Source organism: Salmo trutta, chromosome 33, assembly GCF_901001165.1.
Source record: "Salmo trutta chromosome 33, fSalTru1.1, whole genome shotgun sequence".
Classification (NCBI taxonomy): Eukaryota; Metazoa; Chordata; class Actinopteri; order Salmoniformes; family Salmonidae; genus Salmo; species Salmo trutta.
The window spans coordinates 2608433-2626700 of NC_042989.1; the positions used below are offsets into that span (position 1 = coordinate 2608433).

The 18268-nt window shown below is 47.1% G+C and overlaps 1 protein-coding gene across 4 annotated transcripts in view; it reads right to left on the reverse strand.

Annotated features, from left to right (window-relative positions):
- foxn3 (forkhead box N3) overlaps nucleotides 1-18268 on the reverse strand; it is a 119403-nt gene that overhangs the window by 50441 nt on the left and 50694 nt on the right. For all 4 annotated transcript variants that reach the window (XM_029729394.1, XM_029729396.1, XM_029729393.1 and 1 more), the window contains one exon: nucleotides 5978-6114. In XM_029729394.1, the coding sequence (XP_029585254.1) occupies nucleotides 5978-6114 (137 nt within the window). The remainder of the gene's footprint in view (nucleotides 1-5977; nucleotides 6115-18268) is intronic.

Consider the following 18268-nt stretch of genomic DNA (forward strand, 5'->3'; position numbering starts at 1 on the left):
AGTCATTTTTACCCCTACCTACATGTACATATTACCTTAACGACCTCATACCCCTAAACATTTACACAGTACCTGTACTCCTTGTATATACAATGCATTCGGAAAGTATTCAGACCCCTTGACTTTTTCAAAATGTTGTTACAATACAGCCTTATTCTAAAATGGATTAAATAAAACATTTTCCCTCATCAATCTACACACAATACCCCAAAATGACAAAGCGAAAACACATTTTTATACATTTTAGCAAATTTATTTTAAACAAAAAACAGAAATACTCAGACCTCAGGTGCATCCTGTTTCCATTGATCATCCTTGAGATGTTTCTACAACTTGAAGTTCACCTGTGGTAAATTCAATTGATTGGACATAATTTGGAAAGGCACACACCTGTCTATATAAGGTCCCAGAGTTAACAGTGCATGTCAGAGCAAAAACCAAGCCATGAGGTTGAAGGAATTATCTGTAGAGTTCTGGAGGATTGTGTCGAGGCACAGATCTGGAGAAGGATACTAAAAAAATCTGCAGCATTGAAGGTCCCCAAGAACACAGTGGCCTCCATCATTCTTAAATAGAAGAAGTTTGGAACCACCAAGACTCTTCCTAGAGCTGGCCGCCAGGGAGGTGACCAAGAACCCGATGGTCACTCTGACAGAGCTCCAGAGTTCCTCTGTGGAGATGGGAGAACCTTCCAGAAGGACAACCATCTCTGCAGCACTCCACCAATAAGGCCTTTATGGTAGAATGGCCACACGGAAGCCACTCCTCAGTAAAAGGCATATGACAGACAGCTTGGAATTTGCCAAAAGGCACCTAAAGGACTCTCAAAGAAACAAGATTCTCTGGTCTGATGAAACCAAGATTGAACTCTTTGGCCTGCATGCCAAGCGTCACGTCTGGAGGAAACCAGGCACCATCCCTACGGTGAATCATGGTGGTGGCAACATCATGCTGTGGGGATGTTTTTCAGCGGCAAGGACTGGGAGACTAGTCAGGATCGAGGGAAAGCTAAACGGAGCAAAGTACAGAGATATCCTTGATGAAAACCTGCTCCAGAGCGCTCAGGACCTCAGACTGGGGCAAAGGTTCACCTTCCAACAGGACAACGACCCTAAGCACACAGCCAAGACAATGCAGGAGTGGCTTCGGGACAAGTCTCTGAATGTCCTTGAGTGGCCCAGCCAGAGCCTGGACTTGAACACGATCGAACGTCTCTGAAGAGACCTGAAAATAGCTGTGCAGCGACACTCCCCATCCAACCTGACAGAGCTTGAGATGATCTGTAGAGAAGAATGTGAGAAACTCCCCAAATACAGGTGTTCCAAGCTTGTAGTGTCATACCCAAGATGACTCAAGGCTGTAATCGCTGCCAAAGGTGTTTCAACAAAGTACTGAGTAAAGGGTCTGAATACTTTTCTATTTCAGTTTATTATTTGTAATACATTTGCAAAAATATCGAAAACCCTGTTTTTGCTTTGTCATTATGGGGTATTATATGTAGATTGATGAGAGAAAAAAACTGATTTAATCCATTTTCATATAAGGCTGTAATGTAAGAAAAAGTGGTCTGTTATTTATTGTATTACTATTTTCTATTTTTATTTGCCCATTTTCATACTTTTTTAACTGTGCATTGTTGGGAAAGGGCTTGTATAAGTAAGCATTTCGCGGTAAAGTCTACACCTGCTGTATTCGGCGCATTGTGACAAATAAAATGTTATTTGATTTGACACAATGAGTGTGTTGTTGTGTGCGTCAGTAAGTACTAGGTCTGGGATGAGGAGAGAGGGGGGGGTTGGATGCAGTAGAGCAGAGCAGAGTGGAACTAGAGAGCGCAGCGCTAACATTTGTGTACACCACAGGAGGCCAGCAAGCACAGCATTCTTTGTTTGTGTTTTTATGAGAAACACATGGGCTTCTGGCACAATCCTCTCCTTCATTCTCTCTCTCTCCATCCCTCGTTTTCTGTCCTCCTCTCTAACCAGTGGTGGAAAAAGCACCCAATTGTCATACTTGAGTAAAAGTAAAAGATACCTTAATAGAAAATGACTCAAGTAAAAATGAAAGTCACCCAGTAACATACTACTTGAGTAAAAGTCTAAAAGTATTTGATTGTAAATATACTTAAGGATCAAAAGTAAATGTAATTGCTAAAATATACTTATATTTTAAATATACGGATAGCCAGGGGCTATCTCCAACACTCGGACATCATTTACAAATGAAACGTGTGTTTAGTGAGTCCACCAGATCAGAGGCAGTAGGGATGACCATGGATGTTCTATTGATAAGTGTGTGAATTAGACCTTTTTCCTGTCCTGCTAAGCATTCAAAATGTAATGAGTACTTTTGGGTTTCAGGGAAAATGTATGGAGTAAAAAGTACATTATTTTCGTTAGGAATGTAGTGAAGTAAAAGTAAACGTTGCCAAAAATATTAATAGTAAAGTAAAGTTCAGATACCCCAAAAACGACTTAAGTAGTACTTTGAAGTATTTTTACTTATGTACCTTACACCACTGTCTCTAACTCTCTCTTCTAAATACCTCTCTCTGTAACTCTTACTTCTCCCCATGTCTATCTTTCTGTCCTTCTCTACTCTTTTCTCTTTCTCCTTCTCTCCATCTCCCCCACTTTCTCTCTCTATTCCCCTCGCTCTCCCTCTCTCCATGCCCCAGCCTATCTTTAACTCTTCGCTCCATGTGTTCAGTAACACACACACTTTGAGGAAAACAGATTGTGTCCTCATCTTGACTGTAAGTGCTCCACTCCACTTCACTCGCTCCACGACGAAGGCAACAGGCCTTTTTCTTAATTCCCATAATCTAATTTCCAATCCTATTGCCCACCACTTTCCCTCGCTGCCCTGCGCCCTACGGGCAGCAGACACAATCCTCTTTAGCTAATCTAAGGACCCGCTGGTGCCAGGGACTCCTGCAACACTCCTTTAATCACGTTTCATTTCTCATCTGGCAAACTAGCAAGGATGCCCACACCTCCAGCCTCACCGCTCTGGTCACAATGGAGCCATTCTTATTTCTTATGGACAATCAGAGAAAGGAATTTCAGAGGGGGGGGGGGGGGGGGTTGCCAGAGAGAGTGAGGAGAAACTCCATATAGTCGTGAAGTGCAATAGACAGTGAACCGTCATCTCTGACTTGATTCATTTCAGACACGCATGCTCGCGCACGCACACACACCGCACACAGAGGAGTGACACATTGGGGAAACTCCAGAGAAGATTTTCCATTGAGCTGTCACCTCCTATTACCTAACACTATGGTGTAGTGTTGTCAGGCTACCAACAGGGGAGACTGGTACATTCGAACTAAACCATCAATCAAGACCAAAACAACATGTCACACACACCAGACATGACCGCCGCTAACCTTTACATGACACTAACATAACCATTAACTAACACACACACACACACACACATTGAAAGACCTGTTGCAAATGCGATGGAAAAGTTCCTCTCCTTTGGGAGTATGACAATGAAAGACCTAAGCGGAAATAGAAAACCATGAATCATAAAAAAGATAAAAACAATTTAAAAAATGGATTTTTAACTTCTGGAGGTACATGTCAAGAAAACAGTAGTTGTGGAATGAAAGAAGACTTTCAACATACACAAACCACAGTAACCAGAGAAAACAAGCAAAGCAGCACGACACACCCAGTGTAGGTGCTCCTCTCTCCTTGTTTGTGTGCTTTGTTTTTCCCATCTCAGGGCTGAACACACCTTGTTCACGGAAGCAGAAGGTCTGGTTAACCGTTAGCTCTCGGCAGTGTGTGTGTGTGTGTATGTGTGTGTGTGTGTGTGCGCATGCGTACGGGCTTGCGTATAGCTCTCCTCTCCTCCCTCTTTCTCTCCATCTAAAATGTATCTCCTCCAGCGATTCGCCCTCCACTTGTCATCTCCCATAATTCACGCTGTTATGGCTTCTCATGAACATGCACAAAAGTAGGTAGCTAACGACTGACACAGACACACACACACACACACAACCCCAGAATAGGCTCAAAGCCATCTGCTGTTGCCATGGTGAGCCCATGTGTTGCCTTGACGATGGCTTATTTTGCACGCTAATGGCCTGTCCTTTTTGCCAGGCAACAAATTGCCACAGTGATGCAACCGCACCTGCCTCTCCCTCGGTTACGCGTTGCCATGGAGGTGTCGCTGTTGCCGCAGCAACGGCAGCTATAATCACCCGGCAAGGGCAAACACTCAGCAGAGAGCCTCGGCCAGACCAGCTGTTCAGTACGGCGAAAGAGTGAGTGAGCGAGAGAGAGAGGGGAGAGAGAAAGAGTGGAGGAATGCAGCTCTGTCAAGGCCAACAAGATCTCATAATTTCACTTTGAAATTAGACGTATTATGGATTCATGTCTATTTTTGACGCATTCATTCCACATGGTTACAGGGTTAATTCCACACGGTTACAGGGTTAAAACAGAAACAACAAAGGTTTAAGTTTAGGTAGTATTTCCCGAGTGGTTAAGGTTAGGGCTGTGGTTTGGGGAAGGCTTAAAAAACAAAATAACCATCAAGTATCCTCCCGGTTTGCTAGAGCTTTGTGACCTGCCGTGGTGCAGTGGTCTGAGCAGCACGCTTCGCCTCTGAGCATCATGAGTTCGCGCCAGTGCTGGGCAATCATTTTTGGGGAAGGAGCCGAGTAAGGCACTTGTAGACGTTCTGGGGACCTTTTCAAACGTCCGAAATCAAAGTCTATTTCTAGTGATCAGCCTGGTCAGGGCCCGTTTGGTGTAGCAGTACAGAGGGGACTCCTCTTCTTCTCTCCCTTTCAGTCATTGCTGGCATGCTCTAAGCTGCTGTACTAACCCTTCTTGATACACACATGCGTAAACAAACGCAAACTGTTTTGTGTGCGAGCGTGGACGCATGTGCGCGCATTCGTGTGTTTGTGTGCGTTTGTGTCAGCGTGTGTAACCGTGCTGAGTGTAAAAAGCAGCTACAAAATGCAGCATTCTGCTCTGAGCCCCAGTGGCCAGAAACACTTTACTACAGCCTCTACCACAGAAATATACCATTTGGACAGAGAGAGAGAGAGAGAGAGAGAGAGAGAGATTGAGGAGGGAGAGAGCGAGTTCTATTACACGAAAGTGGAGAGGGATGAGCGCCCTTCTCAAATCAAACAGTAATCTGCGCCGCTCGGTCATGTTGTCAAACAAGCTTTCTCTTCCACACATAAACATCCTCTAGTAAGACTATCTCTCGCTCACTCTTTCTACAAAGTAAACAATTGCGACAGATATTCAAGCAATTATTGCAGTACATGTATTCCGGTTTAAACTGCTACAGAATGAATTTCCCACTGTGCGCAACAATGGCCGTGTTATTCAAATTCCTCCGTCTTTGGAAGAGTAGAACTTATAACCTTGATAAGGTGGCCTCAAGCGTTGAAGCATTTGGGAGAACATCTCATCTCTTCTTCTTCTCTCTCTCCCCGTCTCTCTCCGTATCCCTCCCTGACCACCCATTTGTTCCACATCCTGTTAAGGATGATGGGTTTTACAGTGAAGCCATTACTGTGTCCTGCACACTCGGCTGACTCCGCTACCCTGGGCACTGGCCCAACACCACTCTGCTCTGTTCTACAGTGGACTGGACACACACATCAGTGGACACACCACTGATCAGAGGAGAGAGACGGCAGGGCGTATAACACTGATCTCTCTCTCGCTCTACTGTTTGACATTATCCCTCCTCTCTCTCTCCTGACTGTTTGACATGAACACTCCTCCCCCCTCTCTCTCTCTGGTCTGGCCTGATGTGTCCTGGGGCAGCGTTGCCAGCCAGTCCACGACGGGGTGTCATGTGAGGGGAGGGAGAGGCCAGGCAGGAGGTTGACACGAGGGAGTGGATCACTAGTTACCATGTCCGTCTGCCTTTTATGCCGTACTTCTGATATGCCTGGGGTGTTGTGTGTGTGGGTGTGTGTGCATGCGTGTCTTACCTCTGATATGCCTGATGAGAGGTGGGGGGAGTAGAGAAGATCTGGGCGTGAGGGTGGTAAGGTGTCTTCTTCAACGCCTGAATCAAATTCTGCCTGTACTCAGGGTCTACACACCACAAGGACCCCTTCCCAATGCTCTGTAGAGAGAGAGAGAAAATTGTTGGAATGAACAGTTGTTTGGCGACGTGAGGTCAATAAATGATGCATTTACTTTCATAGCGCATTATTGTACAGTACATATCCACAAGAGATCACTGAGTCCCACAGACACTTACCGATACAGCACACACCCCTTCCTTCCCCTCGCCACCCCCTTCTTATCCTCTTTCCGTGACAGCCACCTGTACGTGTGTTTGTCACAGCATTAGCACCAGGTGAAATAACCAGCCTCTCTTTCCTTTTGTTCTAGGTTTGGTTATTGAGGTGCACGGAGGTCAGATAAGACCGATTCTACCCTATTTCGCTCTAAGCTCTATATACCTCTGGGAGAGGTGCTTCGCCTTTGTGTGTGTGTGTGCGCGCGCACACACCTCACCTCCAGCAGGATTTGATTATGAGAAAAAAGTAAAGCGATAAACCTGCCTCTTGTAAAAACCAGGCCAGAAAGAAATAAAGAACCCGGACAAATGTGTGTGTTTTTTTTTTAAATGGTCTCCATATGACAGCATCAGCACTTTGCTACAGGGAGAGGAAGGGATGCGTTGAGGATTTCTAATTTCCAGTAACATATAGTGAAGAATACCCAATGAGAGGGCCAGGTCATCTCAAAGCAACCAGACCGGTTGGGAAGAAAATTCACAATGTCAAAAGTCTGTCACTTCAACAGATGACATAGTCGCCCAAACCTCTCTCTCTCTCTCTCTCTGTCTGTGTGTGTGTCAGAATGTGCACTGCTCTGTGTTCTAGTTAGATCAATAGTCATGACCTTGGGCTCAGTGACTTGATATCAGACAGCCGTGTGTGTGCGAGGCCAATTGAAAGAGAGATTGTGAGAGTTTGTGTACTCGGGTGTATGTGAGCTTGTGACTGACTACCTCTGCCCCTGTCTACTGGAGCGACTAGTCTGCACAGAGGGACAGGTGATATCAGCTGCTAAATACAGAAATCTACCCTATTGATCTTAAAGACAGTGCTAGGCTAGGCGGATAACCGCTAATATTTACTCTTCTCTCTAGGCTCCAGGGCTCCAGGGAGCTAAGCTAAAGCTAAATGATTTGTTCCAGCGCTAGCTAGGTAAACACTGGGATTATGGGATATGATGTCCCTTCCCTGGCCAGAGGTGGCTATTATGCATGTGCGCACAGCCACACATACACACGCCTGCACACACACACACTCACATTTCTGTTGAAGGTTCTTTCCTAACATCTCATATCAATTATGTCATGACAACCACCTGAACTTGTTATGGGTTGTTATAGATATGCTAACTTATGGACAATATGCAGTAACTGCTAGCAGGGCTATATGCTTAGAATCACAGCAACAGTATGTAAACAGCATAGGAGGTTGGTGGCACCTTAATTGGGGAGGACGAGCTGATTGTAATGGCTGGAGCAGAATATGTGGAATGGTATGAAATACCACGATGCCATTCCATTCGGTCCGTTCCAGCCACTATTATGAGACATCCTCCCCTCAGTAGCCTCTACTGGTAAACAGTTTTTTCACCATGGAGAGCACTTGTTTTTTTGAAGGAAGTTTAAAGTAAAGATCCAATTCCGCCAGAAGCGATGCAGGCGGTAATTTTAGGTTCAGACACACACACACACACCTAATTATTCTGTCAGCTTTCCATCAGTGGGGCTTCTTCTTTAAGGCCATGACTCAGATTGTCACAAACTCTATCAGGCCATGAAATGCAATACTTATAAATGCTGCAGTATAGACAGCCTGATGATGCTACCATCCTACTGACAGCTCCTGTAAGTGTGTGTGTGTGTGTGTGTGTGTGTGTGTACACTTCAGTGGAGGCTGCTGAGGGGAGGATGGCTCATAATAATGGCTGGAATGGAGTCAATGGAATGGTTTGATTCCATTTCATTGACTCCATTTCAGCCATCATGCCTTCGGAAAGTATTCAGACCCCTTGACTTTTTACACAGTTTGTTACGTTACAGCCGTTTTCTAAAATTGATAAAATAAAACATTTTCCTCAGCAATACCCCATAATGAAAAAGTGAAAACAGTACATTTAGATTTTTTTTTGCAAATGTAAAACAAAAATAAACAGAAATAACTTATCTACATAAGTAATCAGACCCTTTACTATGAGACTCAAAATTGACCTCAGGTGCATCCTGTTTTCATTGCAAGCCATTTGCACTCTCTGTATGTAGACTTTCTTTTTTTCTATTGTGTTATTGACTGTACGCTTGTTAATTCCATGTGTAACTCTGTGTTGTTGTTTGTGTCGCACTGCTTTGCTTTATCTTGGCCAGGTCGCAGTTGTAAATGAGAACTTGTTCTCAACCAGCCTACCTGGTTAAATAAAGGTGAAATATATATAGTTTTTTAAATGGATCATCCTTGAGATGTTTCTACAACTTGATTGTAGTAAGTTCTGTGATACATTTTATTGATTGAACATTTGGAAAGGCACACACTTGTCTATATAAGGTCCCACAGTGGACAGTGGATGTAAGATCAAAAACCAAGCCATGAGGTCTGTAGAGCTCTGAGAAAGGCTTGGGTCGAGGCACAGATCTGAGGAAGGGTACCAAAACATTTCTGCAGTATTGAAGGTCCCCAAGAACACAGTGGCCTCCATCATACTTAAATGGAAGAAGTTTGCAACAACCAAGACCCTTCCTAGAGCTGGCCGCCCGGCCAAACTAAGTAATCGGGGGAGAAGGGCCTTGGTAAGGGAGGTGACCAAGAACCCGATGGTCACCTTGACAGAGCTCCAGAGTACTCTGTTGAGATTGGAGAACATTCCAGAAGGACAATCATCTCTGCAGCACTCCACCAGTCTGGCCTTTATGGTAGAGTGGCCAGACAGAAGCCACTCCTCAGTAAAAGGCATATGACAGCCCGCTTGAAGTTTGTCAAAAGGCACCCAAAGACTCAGACCATGAGAAACAACATTCTCTGGTCTGATGAAACCTAGATTGAACTCTTTGGCCTGAATGCCAAGCGTCACGTCTGGAGGAAACCTGGCACCATCCCTACGGTAAAGCATGCTGGTGGCAGCATCATGCTGTGGGGATGTTTTTCAGCGGAAGGGACTGGGAGACTAGTCAGGATCGAGGCAAAGATGAATGGAGCAAAGTACAGAGATCCTTGATGAAAACCTGCTCCAGAGCACTCAGGACCTCAGACTGGGGCGAAGGTTTACCTTCCAACAGGACAATGACCCTAAGCACACAGCCAAGACAATGCAGGAGTGGCTTCGGGACAAGTCTCTTACATGTCCTTGAGTGGCCCAGCCAGAGCACGGACTTGAACCCAATCGAACACCTCTGGAGAGACCTGACAATAGCTGTGCAGCGACGCTCCCCATCCAAACTGACAGAGCTTGAGAGGATCTGCAGATAAGAATGGGAGAAACTCCCCAAATACAGGTGTGCCAAGCTTGTAGCGTCTTACCCAAAAAGACCTGAGTCTGTAATCGCTGCCAAAGGTGCTTCAACAAAGTACTGAGTAAAGGGTCTAAATACCTGTTTTTGCTTTGTCATTAAAGGGTATTGTGTGTAGATTGATGAGGGAAAAAACTATTTAATCAATTTTAGAATAAGTCTGTAACGTAACAAAATAGTCAAGGGGTCTGAATATTTTCCAAATGCACTGTATAATTACTAAAACAACAAACATTAAACAAGACAGTGTAACAGTGGCGAGATAGCTTGAGAACAGGAAACAATACCGACTGAGAAATGAACATAAGGGAGGGACATATAAAGGGGAGGTAATGGAGTCCAGGTGTGAATCATGATGATCTGCAGGTGCGTAATGAAGGATGCCAGGTGTACGTAATGATGAATCCCAGGACTGGTGGTTAGTATACTAGCGACGTCGTGCGCCAGAGGGAAGTACCCCCCCTCTGACATGCGGCAACCAGTGGGGGTCGACCTCGAGGTGGCGGGTCAGTCCAGGCGGCGAAGGTGGAAATCACGGATCATGTTGGGATCCAGAATGTCCTCCACCGGAACCCAACACTGCCCCTCTGGGCCATACCCCTCCCAGTCCACCAGATACTGGAGCTGACCCCCACAACGCCGGGAGTCCAGTAGGGATCTGACAGCATACGCCGGACTCCCCTCGACACCCAGGGGAGGTGGTGGGGTGTCATAGGGGACAGCATCAGCTAGGGGACCAGGAACCACCGGCCTGACAAGAGAGACATGAAACCTGGGTGAGATAGGTTACAGTTGCCCAGTCACTATCCTATACGCCACCTCGTTGACCCTCCGAAGAACCTTGAATGGCCCCACAAACCGGGGGCTCAGTTTCTTGCAGGGCAGGCGGAGTGGAAGGTTTCTGGTAGAGAACCCGACGCGATCCCCAAGGTGGAACACAGGGGTCTCACTGAGGTGGCGGTCTGCCTGTTCCTTTTTATGATGGACGGCGCGCTGGAGTCTCTCATCAACCGCAGAAGCTTCATTCTGGCCCGGGGTCCATGGGGCCAGGCCGGCTGAAAACCCAGAACACACTGGAAGGGGGTCAACTCAGTGGAGGAGTGACGCAGCGAGTTCTGAGCATACTCTGCCCATGGAAGGAATCGTGCTCACTTACCCTGCCGGTCCTGACAGTGACTCCTCAGGAACCTCCCAAGCTCCTGGTTCATCCTCTCCACCTGCCCTTTGGACTGAGGCCGGTACCCAGAAGTGAGGCTGACCGTGACCCTGAGCTTCTCCATGAATGCCCTCCATACTCGTGATGTGAATTGGGGGCCACGGTCGGAGACAATGTCCTCCGCAAGGCCATAATGCCAAAAGACCTGCTGGAAGAGTGCCTCAGCGACCTGGAGAGCAGCGGGGAGACCAGGAAGAGGGATTAAACGACATGACTTGGAGAATCTATCCACAACCATCAGAATGGTGGTGAAACCGTCAGAGGGGAGATCGGTTACAAAGTCAATGGATAGATGAGACCAGGGTCGCTGAGGCACGGGAAGTGGCAGGAGCTTCCCTGCTGGTGCATTCCGGGGGGACTTGGTTTGGGCACATACAGAACAGGAGTTGACATAAGTTACATCCTACGCCAAGGTGGGCCACCAGTAATTCTCAGCGATGGTGTTGATAGTGCGAGAAATACCTGGATGTCCAGCGACGACAGCCCAGGTCAGTAGCTGATCCCTGTGGGAACATAGATGCGCTCAGGAGGACAGTTCAGGGGTGTGGGCTCCCTCTCTGAAGCCTGGCGGATGTCCATATCTACGTCCCAGGCCACTGGAGCTACAACTTGGGAGGATGGGATTGTAGGGGCACTCTGGACAGGACCCTCTCCCGAATCGTAGATATGGGACAGGGCATCGGCCTTGATGTTCTTCGAACCTGGGCGGTAGGTCAGCGTGATGTCGAACCTGGCGAAGAATAGCGCCCACCTGGCTTGGCGCAGATTCAGTCTCCTCGCTGTCCGTGTGTACTCCAGATTCCGATGGTCGGTGAGAAGGACAAAAGGTTCCTTGGCGCCCTCCAGCCAGTGTCTCCACTCCTCTAATGCCAACTTCACCGCCAAGTGCTCACGATCGCCGACGTCGTAATTCCTCTCTGCGGGGGACAGTTTCTTAGAGAAAAAACGCACATGGATACAATTTCAATGGGATACCCTGTCGTTGAGACAAAACTGCCCCCATGCCCACCTCTGACGTGTCCACCTCAACCACAAAGGATAACATAGGATCTGGGTGTTTGAGCAATGGGGCGGAAGTGAAATGTCCCTTGAGACGAAAGGCCTCGTCGGCTGCTGGGCTCCACACCAACCTACGAGGCCCACCTTTGAGGAGAGAGGAACGGCGACAGAGCTGAAGTTCCTGATGAAGGGGCGGTAGAAGTTGGCAAACCCCAAAAACTGTTGTAACCCCTTTATGGTAGTTGGGACTGGCCATGACCTAACCGCATCTACTTTCTTGTCGTCCATCCTTACTCCCTGCGGGCTGATTTGGTACCCTAGGAAGGAGACAACCTTCTGATAGAATTGGCACTTCTCAGCCTTGACAAACAGGTTGTTAGCCAGGAGGTGTTCCAGGACTGCTCGAACGTGAATGATGTGATCCTCCAAGGTAGCCGAGTAGACCAGGATGTCATCGTTATACATAACCACCTGGCGTCCGAGTATGTCCCTGAACACCTCATTCACGAATAACTGGAACACTGACGGAGCATTGGCTAAGTCAAATGGCATCACCAAGTACTCATAGTGGCCAGACATCGTGCTGAATGCCATCTTCCACTCATGCCCCTCCTGGATGCGGATGAGATTGTTAGCACTCCGCAGGTCCAGTTTGGTGAAGAACCGGGCCCCGCGAAGCTGTTCGATGGCTGCCGGCACCAGAGGGAGAGGGTACCGATACTTTGTGGTAAGTTCATTGAGCCCTCTGTAGTCAGTGCATGGGCATAACCCTCCGTCCTTCTTGGATCCTCCATGGCCTGGGTCCCAGCCACAGACAGAGGGTAGATGTGTCTGCGCGGAGGTATTGCACCGGCAAGCAGTTCGATGGCACAGTCCCAGGGGCAACGAGGAGGGAGACAGGTACCGCGGGTCTTGGAGAATACTTCCCGGAGGTCCTGGTATACCTCTGGGATGTTGGGCTGAAGGGAAACCACAGGACTCTCAACCGACGTGGAACCACAGGGGACAGGGAAGCAGGTCCTCCGGCATTCAGGTATCCAGTCTGTGATTCTCATACTTGACCATGAAATTATAGGGTTTTGGAGTTGAAGGCCGAGGCCGAGGATGATCTTGTGAACTGGTGATGAAGAAGGGGATCTTTTCCTGATAAATGGACTCCACGGTGAGGGTGAGTGGTTGAGTGATGTGGGTGACGGTTCTGGATCCTAGAGGCTGACTATCCAGGGCTTGAATCAGGAAAGGAGATGAGAGCGGGTATGAGTTGATGTTAAGAGAGGAGGCAAGGGTCTGGTCAATAAAGTTCCCAGCGACACCGGGATCCACTAACACTGTTGACACAGAACATGAGGGACAGTCAGCTAGTGTAATGGACACCAACATGGGCCTAGTAGACAGCGATGAAGATGAAATACTCACTCCTGCCCTAGGCTCTGGAGTCTCACGTGACCTTCCCTTTGCTCCTGTGGATCCCGGATTTGTACATGCCAGACATCTCTGGAGCTCATGCCCTCCTTGCCCAGCTGTATCCATCTGACGCTCTGCCACGGGGAGACGAGTGACCCCTACCTCCATGAGTTCAGGCTCTGATCCCAAGTGTTCACTGAGGGAGGGAGAGAAATGATGAGAGTACCGGCACTCCCACAGTAGGTTATCCAGACAGATAGCCATCGCAATGAGTGCATTCAAGGCGAGGTTGTCGTCTCGACAGGCCAGTTCCACCTGGACTTCTTCACACAAACCTCTTCTAAATAGCGTGCGAAGCGCCAGCTCATTATATCCACTGGATGCTGCTATAGTCCGAAAGGTTATCTGGGAGGGATAAATGGGCATCGGTGACTTGAGCGGGTTGATGAATGGGCTGATGTACTGGCTCACTGGGTCGACTGGATGTAGAGTATCCTCCGCTAGATGAAGGCAACGCCTCCCGGGTATGTTTGAGACGTTGCACACTGCGAAGAACCTCCTCCATAGCCAATCCCAGTTGTGCCAGCTGGTCAGGGTGTTGATGTAAAAGATTACCCTGTTCATTGACCGTCAGAGAGATTCAAATTTCCTGCTGCTTCCATGGTTTGAGTCGGTATTCTGTAACGATTATGCTGTGAGTCGAGAAGCAGGTGAAACGTTTACTAAAACAACAAACATGAAACAAGACAGTGTAACAGTGGCGAGATCACTTGTGAACAGGAAACAATACCGACTGAGGAATGAACATAAGGGAGGGACATATAAAGTGGAGGTAATGGAGTCCAGGTGTGAATCATGATGATCTGCAGGTGCGTAATGAAGGAAGCCAGGTGTGCGTAATGATGAATCCCAGGACAGGAGGTTAGTATTCCGGCGACGTCGCGTGCCGGAGGGGAGGAGCAGCCGTAGACGTGACAATTAGGCTATTTCAGCCACACCCGTTGCTGACAGGTGTATACAATCAAGCACACAGCCATGCAATCTCGATAGACAAACATTGGCAGTAGAATGGCCTTACTGAAGAGCTCAGTGACTTTCAACATGGCACCATCCTAGGATGCCACCTTTCCAACAAGTCAGTTTGTCAAATTTCTGCCCTTCTGGAGCTGCCATGGTCAACTGTAAGGGCTGTTATTGTGAAGTGGAAACGTCTAGGTGCAACGGCTCAGCTGCGAAGTGGTAGGCTACACAAGCTCTCAGAACGGGACTGCCGAGTGCTGAAGCGCATAGCACTTAAAAATAATCTATGCTCGGTTGCAACACTCACTACCAAGTTCCAAACTGCCTCTGGAAGCAACATCAGCACAATAACATTTCATCAGGGGCTTCATGAAGTGGGTTTTCATGGCCGAGCAGTCACACGCAAGCCTAAGATCACCATGCGCAATGCCAAGCGTCGGCTGGAGTGGTGTAAAGCTTGCCGCCATTGGACTCTGGAGCAGTGGAAATGCGTTCTCTGGATTGATGCATCACACTTCACCATCTGGCAGTCCGACGGACGAATCTGGGTTTTGCGGATGCCAGGAGAACGCTACCTGCCCAAATGCATAGTGCCAACTATAAAGTTTGGTGGAGGAGGAATAATGGTCTGGGGCTGTTTTTCCATGTTTCGGGCTCAGCCCCTTAGTTCCAGTGAAGGGAAATCTTAACGCTACAATGACATTCTAGACGATTATGTGCCTCCAACTTTGTGACAACAGTTTGGGGCAGGCCCTTTCCTGTTTCAGCATGACAATGCCCACGTGCACAAAGTGAGGTCCATAGAGAAATGATTTGTTACGATCGGGGGTGTAAAAACTTGACTGGCCTGCACAGAGCCCTGACCTTTGGGATGAATTGGAACGCCAACTGCGAGCCAGGCCTAATCGCCCAACATCAGTGCCTGACCTCACTAATGCTTTTGTTGCTGAATGGAAACAAGTCCCCGCAGCAATGTTTCAACATCTAGTGGAAAGCCTTCCCAGAAGAGTGGAGGCTGTTGTAGCAGTAAAGGGGGGACCAACTCCATGTTAATGCCCATGATTTTGAGATGGAATGAGATGTTTGATGAGTAGATGTCCACATACTTTTGGTAAGTAATTGTACATCAGACCATAAACCATACAAACAAAGCCAAACAAAACATCTAATTTCAAACCAACATATTTTCTACCCTACTGTAATTATCAACCAGCCCAGGTTTGTGTCTGAATGTGAAATAAGTTATTGTGCTACCTTTAAACAAAGATAATCAACTCTAATTACCAGCCAGTAATTAATCGCAGGAAAGGAGGGGCATTGAGAGAAAGCTAGTGTGACGGCAGGTTTTAATGCCTATTTCACACAGGGTCATTAACTTAGTGACAGCTTTAGGTGGAAATATGTGTATTGTCTGATGCTTAAATGAAAAGCTACCACAATTTAATATCAATCAGGTCTACCAGGAAGTTATGCACAAGACATAAAGGCACAAACGTGTGTGTGTGTATGCGTGCATGTGTGTGTTTCCTCTTGAGTTGTGGGATTATTTCTATCCGTCTCTCAGAAAAAGAAGGGGCTGTGCCAGCTGGAATTCCAAACGTTCAGTAATCAGGAAAGAATCGATGGGCTTTAGAGCACTTTCCCTCACATTTCTTTCCCTCGCACAACTCTCTGCTCTGAGACAGTACACTCAATACAACCCCCTTCAGAGGGGAAAAACAGAGATGGGGAGACAGAGAGAGGAGAGAAAAAGAAAGAGGTAGAGAGACAGTTGAAAGGGAGAAAGGGAGAGAAGGGAGAGAGAGATGAAGAGGGAGAGCAAATGAGAGAGAGGTGTGAGGGAGAGTGGAGAAAGAAGAAGTGGGGCTTGGTTGCATTACAGCGGTCGTCCCCTTCTGAGAGAGAAAGAAAGGAGGGAGACAGAGACAGAAATGAATGGAGGATGTAGGGAGGAGGGGGAGGCGGTTGGATTACAGTGGTATCCTAGGCAACAGGCGTGCTGCGCGGAGTGTGTGGCGTTTGTGTGTGTGTGTGCGTGTGAAAGCGGGTGTTTGATGGTCCTGGCAGAAGGCTCTTTCGCCCTCTCTCCCTCTCTTTCCCTCCCTCTCTCCCTCTGATGATTCATCCCTCCATCTCACAGCCCATCCAGTTAATCCTATCAGCCCCCCGCGCTAAATAACACAGCCCTCTATTATCATCCTCCTCCTGCTCTCCTCTTCCTCCTCCCTCCTACCCCTGAATTCCTCCTTTTCTCACGCAAAGAAAAACACAGCTCACTATCATTTTCCTCCTCTCTTACTCTATTCCTTTCACCCTCCTCTCTTACTCCTGCTTCTCTATCCCTCTCTCCTCTCCTCCTCCCTCCTCTATTCCATTTATTCCGTTCTCACACTTAAAAGAAACAGTCCTGAGCCCACTATCATCCTCTCCTCACCCTCATCCTTCCCTCCATCAATTCATCCCTCCACCTCCTCCTCCTGCCATCCCGTCATCTCTCTGTCCTCCACTGCGAATGGTGGATCAGTGAGGAACAACATTGGGAACAACACTGTCCTCACCCTGACCTGGACCAGGGGATTTAGGTAGCCTAGTGGTTAGAGCAGCGTTTCTTAAAATATGGGTCGCGACCCGTAAATGTCTAATTATTTCATGAATTACTGGGATTGATTTGGCCAAGTGCAACTGCGCTCTCGGTTCACTCCACTCTCTGCTTATCAGCGGTCTCTGCTCAGTTTGGCAGCAGCGCGAGAGGTAGAGGGAGATGCCCATGTGCTTCGCTATTTACTGGATCTTTTTTTTCTGCAGTTTTCCTGAAGATCACTCCGCGACCCACACGCTGCAGCGCTGTCGTTCAAGCCACTGACCTGTTATTCCCACTTGCCAACGTTACACAGCTAATAGCTAACGTTAGCCAAAGCAAGCTAACTAGCGACCCTAAGAAACAGTACAAGATGAAGATGAAAAATTAACAGGCCTACTGTACATTTTACTGTAGAAATGATTGTTGAAAACTAGTCTAGGTTGAAGCTGTTGCAAGTAATACTTTTTATTCTGAACTGATTGAAGCGAGATGCTGTTTGAGACAAACACTCACACAGTTCTGGGTCGCTCATCTGCAGCAGGAAGCGGTCTCCTGCCTGACCGAGAAAGCAGTAGATGTTCTGATCCAGTTTGGCACCACATGCCTATGCAGGTCAGGGTTCTCAAGTACAGAAACAGTCTAAATGCTGAGCATCACCTCAGTGATGCACTGTCAAAAACTGAACTCAGAATAGACATGCTTGATGAAAACTTCAACCAGCCACACACCTCTCATTAGGACTACCTGGTTAAATAAAGGTGAAATAAAACAAATTAAAAGGACTGTGTGTATGTGTGTGTGTTAGGTGATCAATCAGTTTATTCCAGTTCAGAATAAAACAGATGTATTTTAATAAGAGCAACAGTTCCAACCTAGACTTTCTATCAACAATACTTTCTACAGTAAGATGTACAGTAGGCCAGATCATTTATCTGTACTGTTACTTAGGGTTGCACGATCAAAAAGTGTGTGTGTGTGTGTGTTCTGTTATACATCTCTGTGATGTGATCAATCTGTTCATTCCAGTTTAGAATGAAGTTATTTATTGTATTTTAACAGCAACAGTTCCAACCTAGACCTGTATGTAAGAGTGTTTTTAATGGGGGAAAATAAACATGAAAATATATTTATGGGTATTTCATTGTTATTTGTTTTTGTCTTTTTGCTCTTTTTTTTTTAGGCATAAGGGCAATGAAATGTACCAATATTTCCGTATTGTTGCATATTTTCCTAAGCTTGGGTCCCAGGAAAACACAGAATTTCTAATTTGGGTCTCAGGCTGAAAAAGTTTAAGAACCCCTGGGTTAGAGCGTTGGGCCAGTAACCGAAAGGTTGCTAGATCGAATCCCCGAGCTGACAAGGTAAAAATCTGTCATTCTGCCCCTGAACAAGGCAGTTAACCCACTGTTCCTAGGCCGTCATTGTAAATAAACATTTGTTCTTAACTGACTTGCCTAGCTAGATAAAGGTGAAATACATTTATGGAGCACTGA